Source organism: Marmota monax, unplaced genomic scaffold, assembly GCF_021218885.2.
Source record: "Marmota monax isolate L192 unplaced genomic scaffold, Marmota_monax_Labrador192_F-V1.1 WCK01_AAM20220418_F8-fsc00207, whole genome shotgun sequence".
Classification (NCBI taxonomy): Eukaryota; Metazoa; Chordata; class Mammalia; order Rodentia; family Sciuridae; genus Marmota; species Marmota monax.
The window spans coordinates 2,366,023-2,392,734 of record NW_026692713.1 but is presented as its reverse complement, the minus strand read 5'-3'; the positions used below and the strand labels follow the sequence as shown (position 1 = coordinate 2,392,734).

The following is a 26,712-nucleotide window of genomic DNA, read 5'->3' as shown; positions in this document are numbered from 1 at the left end:
GTCACGACGCGAGAAGTCTCAGGGGCGCGCACTCGCGGGCGGCTGCGTCACGTGACCCAGGTAATTGGCACTGCGTTCCCTGCACCCCATTGCACAGCCCCATGACCTGCAGCCTCCGGACCGCGCTGCAGCGCCGACCCCCGCCCACCCGGTGAGCGCGGTTGCGCGTCCCCTTCCTGGTCCCTGCGCCATCTCTTGGGCTGTGTTGGGGGACAGGCGCCTCAGATCCAGTCTCCCTGGTCCTGGGGAGTCGCTGCCGGCTGTCCTGAGCCGGGCCCTGTCGGGTGCGCGGGGGTGGGGGTGGGGGGGTGTCGAGTGGAGGCGGAAGTAAGGGAGAAATAGAACGTGACCTTGCCTCCGCCCTTGGCTTACCGTGGCCTTCTGGAGGACCCCCAACCTTTTTCGCGCGTTAGATCTGGCGAGTACAGAATTTCGTGTAAAGGAGCGACGCGCCAATAGTAGGGTTTCAGGCATCAGCGCTGGGCTCCTGGGTCCAAGGGCTACAGACTACTTTCTTTACCTTTCATGACCTGGGGAGAGGCTTGCTGCTCAGTGCCCTCCCATGCAGCCAGGACCGCCAAGGGTCACACCAAGGTTGGGAAGGGTCCAGTGTTGTGTGCCTATTGGGAAATTCAGGGAGTTTGAAGTCCCAGGGCCTCATGGGGTAGGATCCTTATAGACGGTTTTAACTGCGATCTCAGTTCCCAGACAAGAAAACTGAGGTTTCTAGAGGCTGAACTGACCTGAGGAAGTGGACGAAGCCAACATGGAAGTCTTTCCCATCCTCTGGGAGATGGAGGGGGTGGGGCGATAACCTTGAGGCCCCAGCAGGCAACCTAGGCTTTAACTGATCCCAGAGGGCCCTACTCTAACACCCCCTTCCATCCTTAAAGATGGTTTTAACTATGGTCTCAGTTCCCCAAAGAAGCCCAAGCCCTACTGTGCAGCCCCTCCTCACCTTTTCCCACTTCTGGGCTTTATTTTAGGCCCTTACTCTCTGGCAAAGAAACACCCCCCCCCACACACACACACACACACCTGCTTTCTCTTGGGTCCAGCAAGCTAGAGTTGAGGTTTATTCCTGAGCAAAGCCCATCCAATTCTCAGAGCATAAAGAGGGAACAAAAGAATGCTTCCTAGCTTTGAGGTCTTGGGAAGAACCCCTCTTCTGACTTCTGTTAGCTGATTTTTACAAGGGGTACATTAGGAAGCAACTCTCACCTAGGCACCTGGACAGGATCTTGTATGTGGGAGCCTTAGTGGTAGGGGTGTCTGCAGTTGTGTTTCTGAGATTGGGTTGGTGACACTGTCCGGGAGGTGGGGGGGACAACCCCAGGAGTTGCCCCACACAACTCTTCTAGTTGGCAGGGACCGCACAAGGTGTCTGACTCTCAACTGCTTGCCACTGCCTTATACAGTGTGAGTAGGGCCTGGCAAGGCTGGCTGGGGCTCTGGCTGTAGATATTGAATGTTCTAGGGCTCCTGGGTCTGCAAGCCTTCCTTGGGTAGGAGCTTAAGTGGTATGCTGGCTACCTGCCTGCCCAACTGGGTGAAGGCCACGTCAGTGTCCATCAGCTGCCCCAGTGTTCAGTGTTCTTAAAACTCGGTGTTCCCACACGGGCCAGGCTGGATACAGCCAGGCTTTGTTCCATTCTGGCCTGAGTTCTCCTATTCCCTATGGGGGTGGGGCTTGGGCTGTCAGCAGAAGCAGCTTCAGCCAGTGGAAAGTACATTGCCCATAAGAGAAATCTGGGGTGACATCTTGATTCTACATTAGGAAGACACAGGCCCTGTCACCAGCATAGCCTCTTCTTCCTCAGTTTTCCTGTTTATAAAGTGGGGCTGACAGGGGCCCACAGTGGTATGCTGAGAGGATCAAGTGAGTACTGTGACTGCTTCAGGACCAGTGCTTCCTAATAGTCTACTCTTTTTTTAAATTTTCAGAATGGATGGTCTTAGTGCCTAGTTTCCTTTGCTGTGTGTGGAACAGGGACAATAAAACTTCCGAGTTGTTTGGGATCTTGTGGTACTCCAGGCCAGGAGATCCTGGGCCTGGTGGCAGGCTGGGCTGGTGCAGCCCCACATTTGCCAGTCAGAGCAGGGGTTGCGACCCCCAACTATCTGACCCTTGAGTCAGTGCCTTGGAGAGATGCTGCTCTAGGGAGAGCCAGCCCCAGGGGGCCCTCACTGTAGGGCCTGGCCATAGTGGCTGATGGTGGTGGGCACACAGCCCAAAACTTTGGGAGCTGAGCATGTGGGAGGGAAACTTGAGGAACTTGGGACTTAGAGCCCTACTAAATTCACTCAATATTTTTGAGTTTTTAATTTTTCTACTGTTTAGACTTGTTGCTGATTACATGAGGAACCCGCTCTTCCTTGATTGAAGAGACCCTCCCCTCTGGCTCATGTGAGTTTGCTAGGAGGTGGGAGGACCATATCCTACCCTGCAGTGGAAGTTGAGCCCTTTTATAAAGTCCAGGCAGTGGGCTTCTAGTGGCTGGTGGAGCGAATAGAAGGGATGTGTGGAGGTGAGGGTGGAGGAAACCTGGTGGTAGAGCATGCCTTCAGGGACATTGGCTCAGGGTCCAGCATAGGCAGGACCTGGTAACCATTATGCCGCAGAATGTGTGTTTTCTGGGTTGCTGAGCCTTGGAAGGGGCAGTAAGTAGTCTTCTCCCTACCTTGGGGGCCCTGGTGGGGTAGTTCTGGTTCTGCACACCCCTCACGGGCCAGGGCTCTCTATACATTAGCAAGTCCTATTCAGTATCCAGGCAGTGGTTGGACTAGGGCAAAGGAGGAGCTGGGTTGGGATGAGTAGGGCCCAGCAGGGCTGGGCTTATGGATGTTCAGTGTCTCTTAATGAGGTTTACTGAGCTGGGCCTTCCTGCTAGACAATGAACCCAGGGGGTTGGAAGATTATCTCATTTACCTCTATCTTATAGCCTGGTCCAGCCCCCAACCCACTCCCTGCTGCCCCCATGGGACTGAGAGGTGCTGATGAGTGAGCACATGGTTTTCAAAGCCTTCCCCTATCTTGGTTCTATGGTTTACACCTCTTCTTCATCATCTATATCCAGAATGAGTCAGCTAAGGCTGCTGCCATCCCTGTTCGGGGCACAAGCCACGAGGTTCCTGGCTGCACGGGACATCTCAGTGTTCAACTGGCGTGGCAGGTCTTCTGGGTCACCAGCCACCTTCCCTGGAAGCAAAGGTGGAGGTGGCTCCAGTTACATGGAAGAGATGTACTTCGCCTGGTTGGAAAACCCACAGAGTGTTCACAAGGTTGGCACTGCACCTTGCCTGCCGAGTGGGAGGGAAGTCTCTGGGGCCTATTGTGTTGGGGGTAGTGGAGAGAAGCAGTCTGCTTGCTGTGTGATCTTGGATGAGTTTCTTTACTTCTCAGATCCTCAACTGTCCCTGTTTGTTAAAGGGTCTGTCTTCATGTAGAAGAGGACAACTTCATGCCTTCCTGCTGATGAACTGGCTGGGGGAAGAGGTCTTGCTCTAGAGATCCTGATAGTGCCTGTTCAGCCATACCTGAGGCATTCACTGCCCCACTAATATGCTGTACTGTCTTCAGATACCCTCTCATGTGGAATTAGGCCAATAAATGTTTATAGGTACATGATCAAATAAAACAAATACCATTTGATGGTTAAAAAGAAGTCAATCAGATAGCAGGGTGAAAAGTGAACTTGCTTTCTCTCCCCTTCACTCACATTTTTCAAAGGAAAGTGAACAGTCACATGATCCAGAGCCAAGCAATATGAAAAGCCCCAGAAAAACACTCTTCCAGTCCATCACCAGCTGATCAGATCCTTTTCACCCCATTTCCTTAACTTTCTTTACATAAACTTACTGCAGACATAATTGGATTTTGTCCCCCTTTTACACAAAAGTTGTACATAAAAATGCTGTTTTGCTTCTTGCTTTTTTCATTTGGCAATCTGTCTCCACATCTTTCCATGTCAGTATGTGAATAGTCTTCTTGTGCTTTTTTCTAGCTGCATAGTATTATCTTGTGTGGGTATGCCCTCCCTGTCCCCAATAACAGATATCTGGTTCACTTCCAGCCTGGTTGTCATGAAGAGTGCTGTGGTACATACTCTTGTATGTTGTAGCTATCTATAGAAAAGATTTCCCAAAGTGGAAAGGTTGGTTCCAAGATTATCTGTGTGTGTGATTTTTTGGTGAGTATTGTTAAATTGCTTTCCACAGAGGTTGTTCCAGTTGATTCTGCCACTGGCATTGTATGGAAGTGAGCAGAGGAAAACAATTTTACATGTTCTCCTGGAAAACTGATAGAAGTGCCTGTGTATAGGCGCATCTGATTTTGCTTCTACATGAGTAGCAAGCCACATATCCTCTTCTGCTTTGTTTTCCATAGAACATATCTTTTTGGTGATATTCCACATCCACAATAATGAATGCACTTTCATATTTTTTAACACTGCATAATCCTCCAGATTCTAAAATTGATTTGTTTAGCCATTTTCCTGTTGATAGTCATTTAGGTTGTTTTTGTAAATCACAGCCCTGCAGGGAACATCCTTGTGTATATATCTAGTGCACATACTTGTGCAACGCCTGTGGAGTAAATTGCTAACAGCAGAATTGCTGGCTCAAAAAAAGAGCCATGAATGTGTAGAGTGTCTGCTTGCCACACTGCCTTCTAGAAGGATCTCTTTAAACCAGTGGGTGAAGGCATGTCACAACTGCTCTCACAACTGAAGCCCCTGAGCCACAACTTATAACCTCCTCTGCCCCCACCACATCAAACCAAGTCCTGAGAAGAAATGGGCTCTAGGTGAGGGGGCCTCAGCTAGCTGAGAAGGGTCTGTGAAGCAGAGCCCTGAGAAGACCCTGAGAGCTGTGGTCCCCAAGGATGCTCCCTGGGACCCAAACTGGGTCACCCCTGAGTCTTCCCAGGCACTAAACTGGCTGTGTTCTTGCTTTCTTCCCTGCCCAGTCCTGGGACAGCTTCTTCCGGAAAGCCAGTGAGGAAGCCTCATCTGGCTCTGCTCAACCACAGCTTCCCTCTGTCATCCCTGAGAGCAGGCCCACAGTCTCTGGCCGGACCAGCAAACTGGTAGAGGACCACCTGGCTGTGCAGTCCCTCATCCGGGCCTACCAGGTACGGACAGCCAACAAGGAGGCTCCTGGGACTTGGCTGGGTGCTGAGGGAAAGAGTCTCACTTGGCTCCAGTGTCTTCTGAGAAAGCCCTTCTTGAAGTTTGCTACCAAATACCATCTGCTCCTCTGGCTAGTCATTGTCACTTATCATTCAGAGCACTGGGTTATTTTTGTGCATACTGATTTGGTGGCTTGTCATCTGTCTTCTGGAATGTTGTCTGTCTTTCCCACACCAGGCCCTCAGTACCTAGAGGAATACTTAGTAAGTAATCAATTCCACTCATCTGAATGAGAGGTAAGTGCATTAACCATAGTTAATGTCTGTTTTCTCATCAGGACTGGGTCCAAGAGGACAGGGACTGATATTCAGCAGGTGCTTCATTAGCATTTGTGGAATGAATGAATAGTTCCAGTAAACAGTTCTTCCCCACCAGCTGCACATTCTGGAGACCTTGGCTTTCCTGTGTGGGGTCCCCAGTCTGGGCTCCTCTGTCAGAGAGTTCTGGTGATCTGTAATCTTGGTATTGACTGAACAGGGCTAATTAGATGCTGTTCTGGGCATTCATGCCATAACAAGTGTAATCATTGGGGATTTCTGTGGGAACTGGTGGCAGGAGGCATTTTGTAAGGGAAACTTGACATGCAGAGGGTGATGCTAGGGGATCCTAGATGTCTGGGCAGAGACTCCGTGGGAGGGAGCAGCAAGCTGCTACAAGGGCTTGGGAGCAAAGATGCATTAGCAAATGGAAATGATTGCTCTGAATGAAAAGCCCTGTATGGGAGGGAAGTAATTTCCCTGTGCACCAGTTGTCCTGGATGGAAGAAGGAAGGTGAGCAGGTTGGGCCCCCTCACTGGCCTGAAGACTCATTGACTGTGGCCAACCAAGCAAACAGCAACTGCTTGTATTGGTTGAGCATCATTAATCCAAGGAATCTAAAATACTCCAAAATCTTAAACTATTTGGGCATCAACATGACACCACAACTGGAAAATTCCACACCTGACCTCATCTGATGGGTCTGTCAAAACATAGACACTACAATGTTCTTCAAAATCATTTTTAGGTCCTGTATATTTGAAATATAAATTAATTTTATGTTTAGACATGTGTCCCATTCCCAAGATATCTCATTACATACATGGAAACATTCCAAAAAAAGAAAAAACAAAACAAAAACCCTGAAATCCCAAACACTTCTGATCCTAAGCATTTTGGATAAGGGATGCTCAATACACATTGTGTTTTTCTGGCTGGTTGAAAGAAGCAGAAAGTGATCTAACAATTGACTTTGACAATGAAGCACATGGAGTGCAAAACTGTATTAAATACAATAACCTCCAGAGTGCTGCTTGAGGGACTTATATTCTAGCCCCTGGATTCAGACATTGTGACTGTATTTACTAGTAAAGGTCTATCTAAGGTGGAGAAGCAGGGTGGCTGCAGGCCCCAGCCTCTTGTGCCTGACATGGGTGAGTTCCTTCCAGGAGAGCTGTGGCCCTATACTTCTTCAGCAGTGAATAGCCATGCGTAATAATTTCTTAGATCCATTAATTCATTAGGAATTACTAATGAATATTGTTCTCATTCTATCTTTCCTTGTTTATTACCTGACATATTCTACCAGGAGAAAATCCCTTTGTCCACCTGGTTTATTGGGAGATAAACATTGTCTAAGAAAGGCAGAGTGGCACAGTCCTGTAATCTTAATGACTTGGGAGGCTGATGCAGGAGGATCACAAGTTCAAAGCTAGCCTCAATAACTTAGCAAAGCTCTGTCACAAAATATAATATAAAAAGGGCTGGGTAAGTAGCTCAGTGGTAAAATGTCCCTGGGTTCTATCTCCAGTATCCACCACTCACCATCCCCCCCCCCAAAAAAAAAAGAAAGGCTCAGTGTTTGTTTTGTATTGACTGATTTCCAAAAATATGAAAATTATATTCTTCAAAGGGGACCGATGAAGGCTTTTCCTTTTTTTTTTTTTTGTATCACATGAATGCACAAATTTAAACATATTTCAATTAGTTGCAGATATTATACATATGGTTGCTTCGGAAGTGTCCATATTCTCAGCCCTAACTGTTTAGCACACCTTTGCTTTCTGGTAGAACAAGATGCCAAAGTTCAGATTATACATTTCTACTCAGCCCTAGAATCATCTAAGTCTCTGTGGAGTTCAAAATGTTCACTGGAATTGATTTGGTGATTTCAGTGGTCAGAGCTAGGAAATGTGTGTGTGTGTGTGTGTGTGTGTTTAGAAAGATAACATGTGCTGTAAATTTATACTGATGTGTCTTTGTACTTCAAATGCAGGACTCAGGATTTGTCCTTGACCTCATCAATCTTATGGCACCATCTCCTTCCAAAGATGCCAAAAATAGATGTTCTGAAAGATGCCAGCACAATGGCTTATTTGATTTTCCTACAACCCACATGCAATAGTCTTAGAATAATAATGCAAACTCTGCTACTACTGGTTGGTTATAGAAAGGAGTTTATGACTTTTTCCCCTGTAGTTCTGTTTGTCTTCAGGGAATATTCCATTAGGTAATTAGAATAGTTCTTCTCTGTATATTTATGCCACTAAGTGGATATCTTTATTCATTTGTTTCATTTTACTTTCAGTTTTTAAAGCTGGATTTTGCTTTATAACATTGTGTAATGTTCCAAAGTCAAATCTTCAAAGCAAGATATATTCTTAAAAGTCTGGCTTCTAGCACTCTTTCCCATTTTGTTTTATCCCTATAGATAATAATTTTTTCTTATTTTATGGTTTTCTTATTTTGTGATTTTATTCTTCTGATGCATATGTTTATATGTTCATACACAAGTGCATATTTTTACTGGAATGTCCTCTTTCTTGGATAATGGGTGATTCACCATACACACTTATAGAATTTTGCTTTTCTTAATAGTATTTTGTGGAGACTAACTCATATGAGCAGAAAGGGATTTCCTCATTCCTTTTTTTTTTTTTTTTGGTACCAAGGATTGAACTCAAGGATACTTAACCACTGAGGCACATCCCCAGTCCTATTTTTGTATTTTATCTTATTTATTTATTTTTAAAACATGATTTTTTAAGTTTATTTTTTAATAGTTTTTTAGTTACAGTCAGACACAATACTTTTTTTTTTTTTAATGTGGGGCTGAGGATCGAACCCAGCACCTCATATGTGCTAGGTGAGTGCTCTACTGCTGAGCCACAACCCCAGCCCCCCTATCTTGTATTTTATTTAGAGACAGGGTCTCACTGAGTTTCTTAGGGCCTTGCCAAGTTGCTGAGGCTGGCTCTGAAGTTGTGATCCTCCTGCCTCAGCTTCCTGAGCCAGTGGGATTACAGGCATGCACCACTGTGCCTGCCTCCTCATTCTTTTTACAGATCTATAGTACTCCCCTGTTTGGATTTCCTTTGTCCATATGCTAGACACCTGTTGATGAATCGTTGGGAAATTTCTAGAATTTCACAGTTACTAATAGAACTATAGTGTGTATATTTGTGTATAGGTATTTTTCTATTTTTCCTAGCTGTATATTGTACCTTTAAACAGGTGAGCTGGTACCACCTTGGTGGCTGATGCTGAGGTCTCATAGACAACCGCATTATGAAACCTGGGAGATCTGGGGAAACTTGAAATCCTGAAGCTGAGAGTGAGGGGCTGGGGCTCTGAACATCACTCTAGGTGAAGGTCTGCTTAGCTGAGACCCAGCCTGGCATTGCCCTTTTCCCTCTTCCCAGATCCGGGGCCACCATGTGGCCCAGCTGGATCCCCTGGGCATTCTGGATGCAGACCTGGACTCATTTGTGCCTTCTGACTTGATCACAACCATTGATAAGTTGGGTGAGCATGGCAACCCTTCCCTGTTGCCCTGGCAGTGACTGATCAAGCTGGTGCTTGTGGCCCATTGGGCGTGGAGGGGTCTTATGCCCTATAGGGCAGTGTGAGCCCACTGCTTCTCGGTCCAATTAGCTCCTTCTGACCCTTACTCATCTGCTGTATGTATCCCTGAGAGGGATGTGTTCCTATTTTCTCTAGCTGGTACACTGCCCAGAAAGCAAGAGGGATTTGTCTAAGCCCATTCTCATGGTAACAGATGTGCTCTAACTCTCACCTCCTGCTTGCAAACAGACAGTTTATGAACTTCCAGGCTAGACCTGGAAGGAGGTCTGAGGAGGTCTGGGGATGCTGCCCTTCCTCTTGGGCCTGACCTCCCTCTTTCTCCCTCTCTGCTATTTGGGGCTCCTTCCCCAGCATTTTATGACCTGCGGGAGGCTGACCTGGATAAAGAGTTCCAGCTTCCCACGACCACCTTTATTGGGGGCTCTGAAAACACCCTCTCTCTGCGGGAGATCATCCGGCGCCTGGAGGTGAGCCCAGGCATGTGTATCCAATGGAACTCTCTGGAGCATCTGAGGAGAGAGGGACAGCCCTCTCTACCTTTTCTGTTCCAGATGCCAGGGCAGTTGTCCCTGTTCCTGGCTTCCCATTAAGACTCTTTCTGGGCTGGGTGTGGTGGTGCATGCCTGTAATCCCAGCAGCTCGGGAAGCTGAGGCAGGAGGACCACGAGTTCAAAGACAACCTCAGCAAAAGCGAGGTGCTAAGCAACTCAGTGAAACCTTGTCTCTAAATAAAAGACAAAATAAGGGCTGGGGATGGCTCAGTGACCAAGTGTCCCTGAGTTCAATCCCTGGTTACCCCTGCCCCCCCCCCACACAAAAAATCCTTCCTGTCCTCCTAGACTACCTATTGCCAGCACATTGGCCTGGAGTTCATGTTCATTAATGATGTTGAGCAGTGCCAGTGGATTCGGCAGAAATTTGAGACCCCCGGTGTGATGCAGTTCTCCAGTGAGGAGAAGCGAACCCTGCTGGCCCGGCTTGTGCGCTCCATGAGGTTAGTACCACCCCAGATGGATTGCCCAGTGTAGTTGGAGGGGCCTGCTCTTGGCCTCAAGTAGGAAACAAGGAGGTGCCTGGCAAGGAAAGGCAGGACTGGATTGGCCTCCTCTGCTGGCAGTGGGGAGCCCTTAGAGCTTTGGAAACAGGTGCTCACTTAGTTTGGCCAAGAGCTGGTCCAGGAAAGAGCTAGGCAGGTAGGAAGGAGTAGGACTCCAGGAAAGCATGGTAGCAGGGGACACTCTGAAGAAGGGCAGAAGTAACTTGATGTGGCTGTCAGAATGTTTGGGCAGAAAGCTGTCCCCAGTGTGAAATGATTATAGTGGTGTCTTATGGTGTGTGGAGGTGACTTCCTGACTGAGGTCTCAGAAACTAGGTCCTCCCATGGATGCAGGGCTTAGAAAAGCACCTGGCCCAGGTGTTGGGTGCCAAGGGACTTTCTGAGAGGTGAGATGTGGCTGGATTCTGAATTCTGCTGGGGAGGTGGTCTTTGAGGTCTTGGGGAGAGAGTACTTGGCAGTGTGGGCAGGAGAGTAGTGGCAGAGAGCAGGTGGAGGGTGGCCTGTTGGGGAAGTTGGGTTGTGAAGAGGAGAGAGGTGGCATCTGGGAAGGTATGGGCAGGAGTCTTTGGTGACCTGGCAGGACCCTCAGCCTGCCCTGACCTTGTGCTCCTTTCTGGGTGGGAGTGGTGTGCTCTGTAGGGGTGAGTACTAGATCATATAGTAAGAAGATGACTTTGCTCTTCCTTTGTCCTGGGCACCCAGCTCCTGTTGCTAATGAAAAGTCCCATGAGCTCCACCCCTGTCCCTCTCCATCCCTCCCCTTCCCTTTTCCCCAAGCAGGTTTGAAGATTTCCTGGCCCGGAAGTGGTCCTCAGAGAAGCGGTTTGGCCTGGAAGGCTGTGAGGTCATGATCCCTGCCCTTAAGACTATCATTGACAAATCCAGTGAGATGGGGATCGAGAACGTCATCCTGGGGATGCCACACAGGTGGGGCTGCCTTCTTTTCTGTCGTTAGCTTTGTCCGTTTTCCAGGCTCAGGAAGGGATGAGATGGAAAATGAGGGTGTTGGTAGGGTCTTTGGGTAAAGGCCATCAGCCTGGTAGCTTCTCAGAGACCCTAGGTCTGACTTCATTCTATGAAGAGCCAGGTACTTGGCCAAAGCACATGGGGCTGGGGACTAGTCAGGTGCTCTGAGACTCCCTTTCCTCTGACTATGTTGCTATAGTTCTTGGGAGGGGCAGAATTTTGTAAAGATATGCATTGTGCTTCTTGAAGTTCCTGTGGACATCAAGTGGAGGGCACATCCCAAGGAGGTGAAGGCAGGACCTGAATAGGTGGCCCTGGGTTGGCATTTCCTAGAGGGAAGGTGAGATGAAGGTGACTATCCCAGCTATAAAGTGACTGCATGTCTCCCTTGACCTTGATGAAAATTTGGAAAGCTTCTTCACCAGCAGTTTGTATGACCAGAGTCTGTGGGACGAGGCACTACTAGGGCGGATTCCCCCCCTCACCTGATTCTGTTAGGTCCCAGGTATACAAAGGAGAATGATGTTGCTGGACCAGTGGGGGAAAGTGGCATTGGTGTCAGGTAATAACCAAGCCCTCTCTGGTTCCAGGGGCAGGTTGAATGTGCTGGCCAATGTGATCCGCAAGGACCTGGAGCAGATCTTTTGCCAGTTTGACCCCAAGCTGGAGGCAGCAGATGAGGTGGGTGCATGCCCTGGTTACTGTGTCCCTGAGAGGATCTGGTATTTAGGAGATGGAATAGGGAAAGGCTGGGCTGAGAGCTTACAGGTGAAATAAAACTTGACATGGACAGAAGTGGAGAAGAGTGGGAGAGAGGCTGCGTTATTTGCTGCAATATTTGATCTCTAAGGCTGTTGGGAACAAGTGCTGTCATGAGATAGCTAGGAGGGCCCTCTGATAATCTGGGCCAACCTCCTGTTTTCTAGCTAGGGAAACTGAGGCCCAGAGAAATGCAAGGATTTTACAGAAGTTGCTCACTTCGGCTTATGTGTGTGCCTCTGTCCCCAAGTCCTGTCCATCAGCCTGGAAGGGCCCCCTCACTTGTTTGTTTGCCCAGGAGAGTCTTGGGAGGTCAGAAAGTTGCCTGTGGGGGTCAGCCAAGGACATGCTTTCCTATTCCCACCTGCTCCTAGCTGGCATGTGTATTGTACATGCTGCACACCCAGCCGTGGCCATGCTAGCCCCTCAGTCCCCGTTGCTTTCCCCCTTTCCTCTGCCCTCTGCCTCGTTCAAAGTCCTGCTTGTTTCTCCTTTTGGTGGCACTGCTAGTCTTCTGGGTGAGCCTGTCCCTCCCTCCCCTGAAGCCTCTGTGTTCATTTGCCCTCAGTACTAGTCTCTGGCTTTCTTCAGCCTGTCATGTGTGTCTGTCTGTCTGTATCTGCATGCATGCATATCAAGTTGCATATCTATTTTCCCCTCTAGGATGAGGATAAGAACCTTGCCTTTAAAGCCCCAGTATCCAGTTCCACAGGTGCTTGGTTTGTTGAAATAAGTCACAATAAATGACTGCCCCAAGGACATTGAGTACATTGTACCTGAATAAGATCCAGAATCTACATCTGCTGGCTCCCAGCCCAGGGTTTTTCCAAAGTCCTGTTCATTTTACTCAAGCACCTTGAACTCTCTAAGCCTCATTTTTTTCCTTTGTAAAACTGGGATAAAAGCACCTGCTCCACTGTGGTTGTGAGGAAATGAAGAGATGATCATGGTGTTGGTGGTGTGTGTGCATGTGTACGCTGTAAAACTTGATTGAGGAGAAGTTTTTAAAGAATTTCTAAATTTTTTATTGAAAAAAATATGAGCACTATTTTTTTAAAAAGGTAAATTACAAAAGAAATATGAGCATTGCTTAAAAAAAGTTTACACAATGAGAACGTTTCCTCTGTGAGACCCCATTCCTTTGGCCAGTTTTTGTGTGTGTGCTTATGTTTGTTCTGAGGTATGTGCTTCCAGAATGTTCCATTCAGACACAAACACAGTTACTCCATTACAGCCTTATTTGTAGAAGGCCACGGGAGCAGCCTGTGATGCCACTGGCACCTTGTTGTCCCCACATACAAGGTTGTCATTGTTTTATACCAGCACGTGTGTGACACCCCAGGCTTCTTAAAGCTACAGTGTCCCCTGCAAGGGCATTAGGTCATTGTAATGAGTGTCCCTGCACATGTACAAATGAGTACATTGGTTATATGGTGTCTGAGAAATGCAGTGGCCAAAGCTAAGGAGGTAGGATCATATGACCCTCTGGGGAGCTTGCAGACATGGTGTATGCCTGCTGTGCCCCTGTCCTCACATACACTCTTGGATCTTTCTGTCTTTGCCAATATAAATATCAAAATGATTTCATTTAGACATATCTTTGTTATGAACTCTATTGAATATCTTTTCATATGTTTTTGAACCATTTATACTTTTTGTTCTGTAAATTCTCTGTCCTGGTTTTCACTCTATAGGTAGGGCTTTTTGGGTTTTATCTTATTGATTTGTAAAAGCACTTTGCACTTTGAGGATACCAGCCCTTTGCCTACACTTGTCTTGTAAGTATTTTCCTCAGCTTGATTGTTTTCTCCCTAGCATGTGCCTGTATTTGCTTCTCCCACCCATGACAAGTTAATTCCTTTTTAGCTCTCTTATGATTTCTGGACTTTGAATATCATTTAGAAAGTAAACCTTCCCTTACTCCCATATTGTAAGATACGTCTTGTTTACCTCAATACTGCTATGGCTTTGATTACTTTGGTGTGAGGAGTGAGGAAGGGATTCAGTTCTGGTGTTTTCCTAGAGGCCTGGTATATGGACTTAGCTCTGTTATGAGCTGCTCTTCATTCTCTGTGGTCACTACCTCTTGATGGCCCTTCTTCTTGATGCCTTTATCCTTTCCCATGCTGTGGTCATTTAGGTTGAGAGGATGATAGTTGATAATGTAGAGGGGGCTCTTATGAGAAAGTGGCTCAGGGCTCCAAGCCCCAGGAGGAGCCTACCTTTCTGCTTTAGCTAGTCTAGAAGTGCAAGAAAGGCAGTGTGACCAGAAAGAGAGATGGTTCAGAGACAGCATAGACTTCAGAGGAAACAGAAGCCAGGTAATGTCCCAGCCCAGCGTGGGCTTGAGTGTCTTCATCTCCCTCAACCTGTTTGGCATGGGGTGGGGATAGGTTCATCATGTTCTACCTTGACCTTCAGGGCTCTGGGGATGTCAAATACCACCTGGGCATGTACCATGAGAGGATCAACCGCGTCACCAATAGGAACATCACATTGTCACTGGTGGCCAACCCCTCCCATCTGGAAGCTGTGGACCCTGTTGTACAGGGGAAGACCAAGGCAGAACAGTTCTACCGCGGGGATGCCCAAGGCAAGAAGGTATGCTCCTAGCTAGGCCTGAAGGTGTTCTCTGAGGGTCAGGTCCCAAGGGTGGGGCTATAGGGGACTAGTTCTGGAACTTGGGCTCAGATGACCTGGACTCCAAGGACCTAGGCTTGGACATCTTGACCCCAAGAGGTTGGGGAGTGTCCTGTGAGGGCTAGTCCCTGAGGGATTATGCTCTGGGACTTGGGCCCTGGGGGGCTAGATGCTGGGGCCCGATGGGTGGGCCTCTGGGGACCTGGGCCTTAAGAGGCTGGACAAAGAGGTCCTGGGCCCTGGGTCTTCATGGTAGAGGAGTCAGGGACACTGCACATCCTGGGGCATAGGCCCTGCTGGCTCACACCCTGTACTGCAGGTCATGTCCATCCTTGTCCATGGGGATGCTGCCTTTGCTGGACAGGGTGTGGTGTATGAGACCTTCCACCTGAGTGACCTGCCTTCTTACACCACCAATGGCACTGTGCACGTCGTTGTCAACAACCAGGTAAGGGGTGGGCTTCATGCCAGGCCATATACCTGTCACTGGAGATCTAGGTGGTGGTTTGGTGGGAACAGTGAGATACCCTGGCTGTCATCCCACTGTCTCACTGCCCTGCCACTTACTGGCATGCAGTCTCAGGCAAAGTACCTGATCCCCAGCCCACATGTCCTGGTCTATGAAATTGGTAGATACATTTGTGTGCACACATGTATGTGTATGTGTGTGTATTTGGCCTTCTGTTCTGCATCCACAGGTTTAGCCAACTGAAGCACAAATAATTGTGGCTGGGCCAATACAGTGTCACACACCTGTAATCTCAGCTACTCAGGAGGCTGAGGCAGGAGGATTGCAAGTTTGAAGCCAGTCTGGGAAACTTAGCGAGACCCTGTCTTAAAATAAAATAAAAAGAAGGATGAGGATGTAGCTCAGTGCATGAAACCCTGGGTTTAATCCCCAGTACCAGAAAAAAAAATTTTGAGGAAAAATTAAACCTGTACAGAACATGTACATGGTTTTTTCTTGTCATTGTTTCCTAAACAATACAGTATAACAAGTATTTACACAGCATTGACATGGGTATTATAAGTTATTTAGAGATGATTTAAAGAATACAGGAAGATACGTGTAGGTCACACACAAATATGATGCCAGTTTATTTAAGTGACTTTGAGTGTCCAAAGATTTTCCTGAGAGGGTCCTGGAACCAGTCCCCCACAGATACCAAGGGACAACTGTACTTAGTACAGAGAACGTTGAAAGGAATACAATATGGAGGCTGTGTGTAACAAGATGTTACCTTTAGCTTCACCTGAGCAAGTTGGTCTCAGATCACAGTGTCACCTGCCTTTTCTTGAAGGCAGCTGTGATTAATAAGGGTTCATCTATGAGCTTAGAGCATTAACTGCCTTATTTACAATGCCATTGGATCTTCCTTGGGTAAACCTGCAGGCAGGAATTTAATGAGCCCTTTTGATAGATGAGGACACTGAGGCTTAGGGAATTGAAGTTCGTTATCCAAACTTGTACAGTCACTTGCTGGCACGCTGGGTTTTTCCAGGCCTGTGTTCCTCACTACTAACATAGAGAAGTGATGGATGGAAAAAGAAGCAAGCGTAGCTCTACTGGTGCTCTGTTGTCCCTGTGGGCGCTGCTGTCATGTCTGACTGTGGGGCTGTTCGCTATTATGCTTCATGTCCTATATTTTAGGTACCCTCCAACTGGTTGGACCCTCCAACCCAGTTTCTTGACCCACTGGGTCTCTAGAAACTGGGGCTCGGCGTGTAGCTCAGTGGTAGAGTGCTTGCCTGGCATGCACCAGGCCCTGGATTCATCCCCAGCACTACAAAACAAAAAAAGGGAACCATTGGGTGCAGTGGCACATGCCTGCTGTCCCAGGTACTCATTACTATTACTAAATAATAATAATAAAGAGATGCTGTTGGTTCCTTCTGCTCCTACAGATTGGCTTCACCACAGACCCCCGAATGGCCCGCTCCTCACCATACCCCACTGATGTGGCCCGAGTGGTCAATGCACCCATCTTCCATGTGAATGCAGATGACCCAGAGGCTGTGATATATGTGTGCAGTGTGGCAGCTGAGTGGAGGAACACCTTCAACAAAGATGTCGTTGTGGACCTGGTGGGTCTTGGGGACTGAGGCCAAGGCAGGGTGATGGCTCCTCCTAGCAATGCTAAGCAGGCCTGATGGGTTTGGGGTGCTAAGGCCAAGGCAGGAGTGAGTGGCCTGATCCCACCATGCAAGGCAGACCAGGTCTTCCGAACCTTCAGCACTAAGGGCTAGGACTGCTTTTTAGACAGGTTTAGTGCCACTAAGAGCTATCTGTGTGCAAAGTCCTGGGCATGGGACATTTGTTTAGTGATAGGTGATAATGGGTGCTTTCGAGAGCTTCAGAGTCTGCCCTGCCTGGATGTGACCCTGTTTTGTAGTGACTGCTGAGCACACAGCCTGGGCAGGGACTGAGCCCCCAGCTTCCCCTACAGGTTTGTTACCGGCGGCGTGGCCACAATGAGATGGACGAGCCCATGTTCACACAGCCGCTCATGTATAAGCAGATACACAGACAGGTGCCGGTGCTGAAGAAGTATGCAGATAAGCTCATTGCTGAGGGAACAGTCACCCTGCAGGAGTTTGAGGTAGGTACATGGACACTGGGAACAAGTCTCAGATAGAACTGGGTGGGAACCTTGGAGTCGTTACAGATGTCACCAACTCAGTACTGGGCACAGAGGGTTTAAAGAAGTAGTCAATGTGGTCCTTGTCCCCAAGAGTCCCTGGTTAACAAAGTGCACAGAGAACTAAGTACACAGTTACAGCCGGGTAGGGTGCAGCAGGTGCCATGATGCAGGAGAAGCCCAGTTTCAGGCAAGATTCCCAGGAGGCTTCCTATAGAGGGATCCCTGAATTGGGTTCTTCCCCCAAATCATCTATAGACATGTTGGTCCTTCCATCTTCAGGGAACTCAGAGCAAGGGCTGTGAAGTCTTTCCTGGTTCTTCCCTCAAGCCCCTTACTGAGCATACAGCAGGCCCACAAGGCCTGGCTATAGCCATGAGGTTCCTACAAGCCAGGAGGCAGAGAATTCTAGAACTTGATGAAGGGACCAGGGCTTATGAGTCTGGGCAGATGGAGCCTCTGACTGCCCTGGGCACTGCTGCCTCCATCCATATCTTTATCCTGATTCCAGGAAGAGATTGCCAAATATGACCGGATTTGCGAGGAGGCATATGGAAGATCCAAGGATAAAAAAATCCTTCATATCAAGCACTGGCTGGACTCTCCTTGGCCTGGTGAGTTAGTGGTGTATGGCTCAGTGATCCACCTGAGCCTTGAGTTCTGGTACAGGGACAGGACTGAAATGGCCTTGGGTAAAAGCAGTCACTGCCCAGCTAGACGCTGAGGTTGTATCCTGCACACCCCCAGGCTGTGGGGGCCCCATTCCTGCAGGTCAGGGTAGGTTGGGGCAGAGGGGTGACCATGTATAGCTAGTGGTCACGTGTGCTACCTGGAAAGGAAGGGTTGCTGGTGGGGAGCTCAGAGGGCTTCCCTGGAGGGGCAGGGCTGGGTCAGATGTGACCCAGGCCCTGTAGAAAGTGTGGGGCAGGTATAGGAGTACAGCTGTGGCTCTTCAGCTGTGGTAAGTCCCACAGATGGTCCAGAGCCAGCCAGTGTGGGTAAGGAAGCCATAGGCCCCTTAGTCCTGGGATAGCAGGCTGACCAGGGACATCAGAGCCTTTTGCTATCCAAATGTGAACAGTCTCTGTCGTTCTCAGGCTTCTTCAACGTGGATGGGGAGCCCAAGAGCATGACGTGCCCCACCACAGGCATCCCTGAGGACGTGCTGACCCACATTGGCAATGTGGCCAGCTCTGTGCCCTTGGAGGACTTTAAGATCCACACAGGTGAGGGTGCTATGTGGTCTCCAGTGCAGTCATTGACCCAGACCTAACATCATGCCCTGTAGGGAGGTGGGTTGGGACAACAAGGGAGACTGCATGGAATGTCCTTGCTGAGCCCTTGGTGGGTTTGCTCTGCTCCTGAAGTCCCATTTGTGCCTCTGGGGTGCCCTTGATCGTAGCTCCTTTCATGGTGGGTGTAGGGAGTTGAGCACATGTGGATGCCATTGCAGCTCCATGCCAGGGACCAGTCTCATATTGGGCACTTTGGGGTTTTCCAAACACAGTTGCTGGGGAACATGACCTTGGCCAGGCAGAGGAGCAGAGAAGCAGGGGCTTCCATGGAGGAGGTGGTGGGGCCAGGACTCTGCTGGCAGGAAGGATGTGGGCCTGCTGCTGGCATGGGCAGATGCCTGAGGTCAACCCCACAAATCCCTGGCTAATAAGCCTGGCTAGCACACCCCTTGCGTTTGGATGCTGTGGCAGCTGTAGGGCCACTACAACTGTAATAGGGTAACTGCATACCTTCTGACCAGCCCATTAGAGTTTTAAGGGAGCTCCCTCACAATGTGCATAGAAGCCAGGCATCCTGGGGTACCTGCTGATGATGTGAGTGCTCCTCTCTGTGCACAGCACAGGGTGTTTGTACATGTACCAGACTCAATCCTAAGTCTCTTGCTAGGCATGTGATCTTGAGTTCATGACTTCCCTCCTCTGAGCCTCAGTCTCCTCACCTGGAGAGTGGGACACTCCTCCCTGTAGGGTTGCTGTGAAGAATCCTGACTCAGTGCATGAGTATCTGGGACTGGCTCCTTGTTCCCACAGAGAGGGGTTGGCTGTTTCAGGTTGGCCTATTGTACTGGCTAGAAGCTGGAGTTGGGGGCTGGCACTAGGCCCTCCTGCAGCTTGCCAGTACCCTGTTTTTACACTAAACACTTACCCCAGGACCTTTGCTTCAGCTGTCCCAGAATAGTTGTCAGGCTCCGGAGGCCCTCAGACCCCCTTCCCTTCTGCAGGCCTCTCTCGCATCCTGCGTGGCCGTGCAGACATGACCAAGAAACGGACAGTGGACTGGGCGTTGGCAGAGTACATGGCCTTTGGCTCCTTGCTGAAAGACGGCATCCATGTGCGGCTCAGTGGACAGGATGTGGAGAGAGGCACGTTCAGGTAAGGGCAGGGTAGGTTCTGGGTCCCAATCCCTGGGCATTGGTCATGTTCCTATAGAACCCATAGGGGAGCTCATTGCTCAGCAATGTTTGGGGTATCCCAGGGTCAGCACAGGAGATCTGGATGAGGGGCTGGCCTTTCGTCTTCTTCCTGGACCTGGTCTGAGGACCCAAGGAAGACTCCCTTGTCTAGCTGAGGTTTTCACAGCTAATCCCATTCGCAGCCACAACCCCCAGCCAAGGCCCAGTAATCAGAGGGCTGCTGACTTCTCTCTGATTCCCCTGCAGCAGCTATGCAGAGCTGATTTCTTAGCCCAAGATGGTGACTCATATCTAGTGGTCTGGTGGTCATCTCTGGTCCTAGGATTCTTTATTTTTATTTTTTGATGAACTGCGGTCAGACCAGCCTTCCCTATCTTGCTTGTTGGATCTCACACTTACAATCGTCAACATCACATTTTCCTGATTTGGGCCCCCAGCTGTTTCACACCCTTACTCAGTGCCATGTTGGCATGTCATGCTGATGTGGCTTGCAGAATTCAACCAGCTATCTTGCTCTTGTTCTGGTTGCTCATCTCTGCTGGCTTTGCTCTAGCCAGGGACCTAGGCAGCTGCTTTGCTGCCCCTTGGCTGCACATTGGCCCTTGCCAGGGTTCAGCCAGGTGGTCCTCTTTAGGTATCAGCCTCAGGTCCTGCACAGCAGTTCCTGCCTCCTTAGAGGTTGGACAGGGCAGGTGAGGTAGCAGAGGAGTCAGCAAGGTAACAGCAGAACAGTGCCCCAGAGGTGTGGCCTCCTGGGATCTCAGGTTCTTCCTTGCTTTTGGGAGGTCAGCAGGGCAAATCTCATCGGGTCTCTCTGTGAGTGAGAAGCTGAAACTCAGGGAGGTGCCATGACTTGAAAATCTTGCTCCCAACCCCCTGGTGCAGTGTGTGGGCAGTGGGCAGGCCAGGGGCAGGCAGGGGAGGGAGTTGTAGGGGGAGGGACTGTGGCAGCTGTCTTGGTGTCAACATCCTACGGGACCCTTCAGGTTTCGTGGGGTATTGATGAAGGCTTGCCTGCCTCCGGCTGCCCAAGCTCCCCTGCTTTGGAATTGGTGCCAGCCCTCCTGCCCTCTGTCCCTTTCCTGGTCTGTCTCCCCAGTCACCGGCACCATGTTCTCCACGACCAGGAAGTTGACCGGAGGACGTGTGTCCCTATGAACCATCTGTGGCCTGACCAGGCCCCCTACACCGTGTGCAACAGCTCCCTCTCGGAATATGGAGTCCTTGGTGGGTTAGGCAGGCCCTGAGATAGCTGGGGACGAGAGAGAAGCTGGGAGGGAGCCAGGGTTATGGCCTGGGAGGGCTGCAGAGCTCAGAGACTCCTGAGGGGGCAGGTACTGGGCTGCCCCCTACTGGGGACATGTGGGAGATGAGATTCTGTCCTATCTGGTCCCCTCAGGGATCCCAGTTGGAGAGCCTTGCTTGCCTTGTGTGGAAGGGGACTTTATACACCAGAGCCCCTTCCCTGGACACCAGCCTTGGTGGGCTGGGACAGAAAGCCCAGTAGAGTCCATTATGGGACATGGCTACTGACTGGCCCTGCTGCGTCCATGTTCCTGAGTCCCATCTTGCCTCCTCTGCCCTGCACCCCAGGAATCCTGTACTGAGGTCCCTTCCATGGGCTCTGGCTCCCCTGTGTCTGCTATATATGTTTCCCTCAGCTCAGCCATTGGCTAGCATGCTTCTTCCCTCACTCCTCTTCCCAGAGTTTAGCCACCCACTCTAGGGAGATGCCTCTGGGCCAATTCCTCCCCTTCCTCATCCGCATCTCTGCACACATTTTTGGGTAGTTCTTGGCATATGGTTTCTGCTACCTCCCAGGTATCTTTGGCCTTAGCTCCTGGGCTAGATAAAGCTAAACCTGGCCATGTATGATATATGAGATGAAGGTGACGTGCATGTTGCCAGCTTCCAGAAGACACATCCTGGCCTTTGAGTCCCAAGGAACCCCTGGGTTCTTTCTGGCTTCTCGGGAAGGATGAACTTGGGTAGGAAGGCTGGGTTTCACTGGTCTGACTGCTGTTTGGTGACAGTATGCAGCAAGCCCTATCTTGGTGTCTTCTCTTTAGGTTTTGAGCTGGGCTACGCCATGGCCAGCCCCAATGCCCTGGTTCTCTGGGAGGCTCAGTTTGGTGACTTCCACAACACAGCCCAGTGCATCATCGACCAGTTCATCAGCACTGGCCAGGCCAAGTGGGTGCGGCATAACGGCATTGTGCTGCTTCTGCCCCATGGCATGGAGGGCATGGTGAGGGCTGTGGTGGCTAGGTGGGCTCTGGTGGGGAGATCCTTGGCCCATTGCAGGGTGGAGGGGTTTCTGCCTTCTATGGCCCTGGAGCACAGGGATCTGCCTTATGGGGAGGGAAGGGAAAGGCCAAGACAGGGATGAACCTACCCCTTTCTGGCATGAGGTCTTACCCTGTCAGTCTCTCACCTCCCTGTCTGTGTGTCTGCCTCCTGGGTTTCTTTCAAGATGAGTCCTGACAGAAGTGCTCGCTCACTCAGTGGCAGCACTGAGAAAGTGTAACTTATTACCTCTTCCTGCCTCCCTGCACGCTCACACATGCTGGCCCTGGGTGGATCCCCTCTGCAAATGCCCTGCCTGCTCTTGCCTCACATTCCTGGTTTTTCCTTGTGGTTCAAGCTCCATAGTGAGGGCACTTCCCTCAGGCCTGGGGTCCCAGCGGGGCCAGGTGTGCCCTGTGTAGGTCACCTTGGCTATCTCTTATTTGCTTTCAGGGGCCTGAGCATTCCTCAGCAAGACCGGAGAGGTTCTTGCAGATGAGTAATGATGACTCTGATGCCTACCCAGTGAGTGCTCCTACCATCCCCCAGGATGGGGGCCACCCTGTTGGGCCTTGGGGGGCCAGGGTGTGGGTGCAGCATGTGACTTCCTCCAGTCACCAGTGGCCTCCTCCTGGCCTTTGCAGGTGTTCACTGAGGACTTCGAGGTGAGCCAGCTCTACGACTGCAACTGGATCGTGGTGAACTGCTCCACGCCAGCCAGCTACTTCCATGTGCTGCGCCGGCAGATCCTGCTGCCCTTCCGCAAGCCGGTGAGCTGAATTGTGCCTGCCCCCGTAGCACCTTTTCAGTACGAGGGTTGAATGTGGGAAGCCCTGGACAGGTGGGGACAGATGATCGCTGGGCATGTGTTTCCCTTCCAGCTGATCATCTTCACACCCAAATCTCTGCTGAGGCATCCAGAGGCAAGGTCCAGCTTTGACCAGATGGTGTCCGGTATGTGCCAAGCCTAGCAGTGTTGGGTGGCCTGCACTGGGGAGATGGCCTACGTGGGGCCCAGTGGCCCGTGCGTGGCATCTGCTTCTGGGGTTCTTCTGTTTTCCTTTCTGTCTGGGGCTCTGTCAGCCCTCTAATAGCTCTTCTCCTGGTCCCCACAGGCCATGGGGTTGGGAGGTTGGCACTGTGGCCAGCTCTGGTCACTTGTATGGAGCGAGCTGTAGGGCTAGAGGTGTGTGCTATCCATCCTCCTTAGCCACCAGCAAGGCTGACCTGGCTCTGCCAAGGTTGCTTAGAGGTGGGAGGCCAGTGGAGTGCTGCCTAGTTTGCTGTGCATTGTCATTCATTCATTAATCCATCTTTTCACTCATGAACCAAACACACATTGCTGGCCTGGGTCCCCCTCCAGGAGCTCTCAGTCTTACTGACCTGGGGGGTTAGAGGAAGCACATGGAAGACCAGTGCTGAACTTGAGATGTGATTCCGTAGAGAATCAGGGAGAAGCAGGTATAAGGCACTGAGGTTGGCAGAGTAGAACCCCCTTGGTAAATAGAAGAAGCACCAACTGGCCATAAAGGGCCTTAGTGGCATGGACAGGAATTGGTTTTTCCCCTGTGTCTGGGTGTTCCCTCCAGTGTGGGAAGATGGCTAAAGTGGGTAGTTCACAGCTCCTGCAATGGGACTGGACCACCTGGTCTGATCAGCTGGTGCTGACCCTTCTCCTGTGGGACTGGCTGCAGTTAACCTGTCTGCCTCAGTGTCCTCACCTGGGATGCAGTGATGCGGGGACACTGTAGCAGCTTCCTGAAAGGTTTTGCAACCTGCTTGATCTGGCACATGGTGTGACCTCTGGCAGGAAAAATGGATAGGGCTTCAAGATGGGGGCTGTACTGCAGGTCTGAGGGGAAAAGAGGGCACAGTGGCCTCTCAGTAGCTACTCGTCATCCAGTGTGGTGAATGGGCTGTCATGCAGGGAGTGGGCACCACTGGAGGTAGCAGGTCTTGGACAAATGATGATGCCATCAGATCAGTCTCCTGCAGGGGCCTGTACTCCTAATAACCAGCATCTTAAATATTGATGCTCCCAGGGTTCTGCTTATGGCTACAGCTCCATTTCCACCCCTGTCCTTGTGATATCTCATAGTGTCCTCTGTCCCTTGCTCTAACTTTTGGATCAAGAGTTGCCAGTTATAACCACAGGCCTAAGCCTGGGGTTAGACTCAGCAGCTAGGGAGAGCCTGGGGATGTTGGGGATCTTTTAGGAGCTTCTCTGTGTGTGCTTCTTTCTCTGTGTGCTCATGTCACTGCCATGCCATATTGGTCCCCAGGGACCACCTTCCAACGAGTAATTCCTGAAGATGGGGCTGCAGCACGGGCTCCTGAACAGGTGCGGCGGCTCATCTTCTGCACGGGAAAGGTGTACTACGATCTGGTGAAGGAACGCATCAGCCAGGGTCTGGAGGAGCAGGTGGCCATCACACGCCTGGAACAGGTGTGCCAAACTCTTCTAGTGATTAGAGAAACAAGCAAGATTGACTCGCCAGCCCCCAGCTCTGGGCAACGTACCAGGCAGGGCTGGGAGGGCCTGTTGAAGGATGGCTCCTGTCTTGGGAGCCCTGGGCACACTTCCCCTCATCTGTGCCCCATTTGTCCTTGCTTCCTCAGATCTCTCCGTTCCCCTTTGATCTGATCAAGCAGGAGGCAGAGAAGTACCCAGGAGTGGAGCTGGTGTGGTGTCAGGAGGAACACAAGAACATGGGATATTATGACTACATCAGCCCACGCTTCATGACCATCCTTGGCCACACTCGCCCCATATGGTACAATACTTGGAGGACCAATACCTACCCTTGCTTCTTTTGGGACTGCCTGTGGCTCTGGGCTTGATGACCCCATCCTGTCCCTGCCTGTCCCATTGGCCGTGCTACTTGGAACTGGCCTTTATTCTTTGAGCCACATTTGAAAACCTGGGAGTTGAGCCCTGTAGTCCCTGCTGGCTCCATGTGTTCTGACTGTGGTGGGTTAGCTTCCCCTCAGGGATGGAGCATCAGCAATACCACCTTTATACAGAGTAGACCTTTGTTTTTGTTCTGTAGCCAGAGCTGAATTACAGAACTTTCTACATGTCTCAAACCTCCATCCATTGAGCCTAGCTTCCTTATGTAGACTCTGTGAACTCTTTGTCTCTGCAGCAGGATGATGATAGGCTTAGACCCCATGGACAGATTAGCCCTCTGAGGTGCATGGCACATAGTAGCTGCTCAGTGCTTAACATTGGCATCACTTGTCTTTGGGAAGATGGTAAAGGGGTATGAGAAACTCTAAGTCAAAAGTGTGTTTGTCCCCAAAGCCTTTAAGTTTAACCCATTTGTTTTCTTCATGGGCAGATCTAGTGACATAGAGAGGGCAGTTTCTCCTCCCTGTCCTATAGCTGGGTAGCTGAGTTTGCCCCAGGCCCTCAGCTCACTGGGAGTGGTGTCCAGACAGTTCCCATAGCTAAGCCAGCTCTCCTCAGATGTGTGCCCTATAGTCCTGGGGTGAGTGTGGGCTGAGGCCAGGCCCACCCCTCCCCTTAGCTGTCTCTCCTCCAGGTATGTGGGCCGTGACCCAGCAGCTGCACCAGCCACTGGAAACAGGAATGCACACCTGGTGTCACTGAAGAAGTTTCTGGATACTGCCTTCAACCTTCAGGCCTTCGAGGGCAAGACATTCTAGAGTTAGTCAAGGCCTACCTGGGTCTTGCTGTGGGATCAATTGGGGATTTAGGAGGCCTGAGAGGGGGAAGGACTACTTGGTGCCCCAGGACCAACCATTCTTATGTAGCGATTGAGGCCAAAGAGTAGCACTGCTGGCTTCGGTACTATACCAACTTTGGCCTTCATGTTTATTTCAGAATCTGTAGGACTGAGAAAGTCAGAGGGGTCTGATAGAAAGGATATAATTCTAGAGTATTCCCTCAGTTTCCCCAAGCTTTCCGGAAGCTTTTGTGTTATTTCCCCATCTGTGTTGTTCATGTCTCAAAACAGCCAACAGCAGTCCTTGTGTCACTCCCATCCTGGCAGACTTGGATGCCACTCACCCTATCCATGTTCATCTGTAGATGCAAAAGGAAGTTCGCTTTTATGCTCTTAGACATGGAGATTTCAGCAATAACAAGCAGGTGAAGCAAAACCATGCCAGGTGACTTATGTATGCTCTGTTTTATGGGGCGTGTCCTAAAGGTATGTCAGCTTCAGTGTGAGATGCAGCCACAGCTCATGTGTACCAAAGTAGAAAACCAAATAATAATAATAATAATAATAAAAAATGCCTAAGAGAGATTTGCTGTTTTCATTTCATGTTGTAAAATCAAGGGAGGAGCATTTTGGTGCATTCTGGGTGGGGAGTGGGGAGAAAGAAAAAGATAAACATGTAGAGGACAGATTTTCCTCCAAGCACAAGGCATTGTTTGCAAGTCTTTGGCTTCATCCCTATCCAGCTTCTGTTGGCTTTGCTTCCCACCAAGATGCTGGGGAGCTGAAGCACAGAGACATTCTGCTTTCTACAAGTCATTTGTTTACTTATCCCCTTCCCAGAGTACTTTCTCTTTGTTAGATGCTCGGCACTGAGGTGTGCTAGCTCTTCAAACTCAGAAATTCAGCTAGGTAGATGCAATTTTTTATTTTTATTTTTATTTATTTATTTATTTTGGGTGCTGGGGTCAAACTCAAGGCCCTGTGCACACACTCTACTATTGAACTGCACCCTCAGTCCAATGCAAGTGGTTTAATTCTGAGTTAGGGTTTATGCTGGAGGTAAGTACAGAGTGCTGTGGGAGTCAGAGAAGGCTCCCTGAATGAAATGGTATTAAGAAAGATGAGTCCTATATGAGAACTAAAGGGAGATGAGTCCCCCTAGAGAAGACCCAGAAATACTAACCAGGGGGTTGGCATGGGGCAACACAGAGA

At 50.0% G+C, this 26,712-nt stretch overlaps 1 protein-coding gene across 3 annotated transcripts; it reads left to right on the top strand.

Annotated features, from left to right (window-relative positions):
• Positions 1-26,079, top strand: Ogdhl (oxoglutarate dehydrogenase L). 3 transcript variants are annotated; one of them, XM_058580007.1, is made up of 24 exons: positions 1-60; positions 2,342-2,407; positions 3,078-3,282; positions 4,970-5,134; positions 8,873-8,975; positions 9,387-9,502; positions 9,875-10,029; positions 10,874-11,020; positions 11,650-11,740; positions 14,240-14,419; positions 14,778-14,906; positions 16,364-16,543; positions 16,906-17,058; positions 17,609-17,711; positions 18,195-18,323; positions 19,334-19,484; positions 20,625-20,752; positions 21,595-21,773; positions 22,265-22,336; positions 22,456-22,581; positions 22,693-22,765; positions 24,094-24,257; positions 24,431-24,585; positions 25,357-26,079. In XM_058580007.1, the coding sequence occupies exons 3-24, from the start codon at positions 3,079-3,081 to the stop codon at positions 25,478-25,480; spliced, it is 3,027 nt and encodes a 1,008-aa protein (XP_058435990.1). In that variant the 5' UTR covers positions 1-60; positions 2,342-2,407; position 3,078; the 3' UTR covers positions 25,481-26,079. The 3 variants fall into 3 exon arrangements, with proteins under 3 accessions (XP_058435990.1, XP_046302703.1, XP_058435991.1); XM_046446747.2 differs by having other exon boundaries at positions 57-151; XM_058580008.1 differs by lacking the exons at positions 8,873-8,975; positions 9,387-9,502 and having other exon boundaries at positions 57-151.
• Positions 26,080-26,712: the final 633 nt, after the last annotated feature.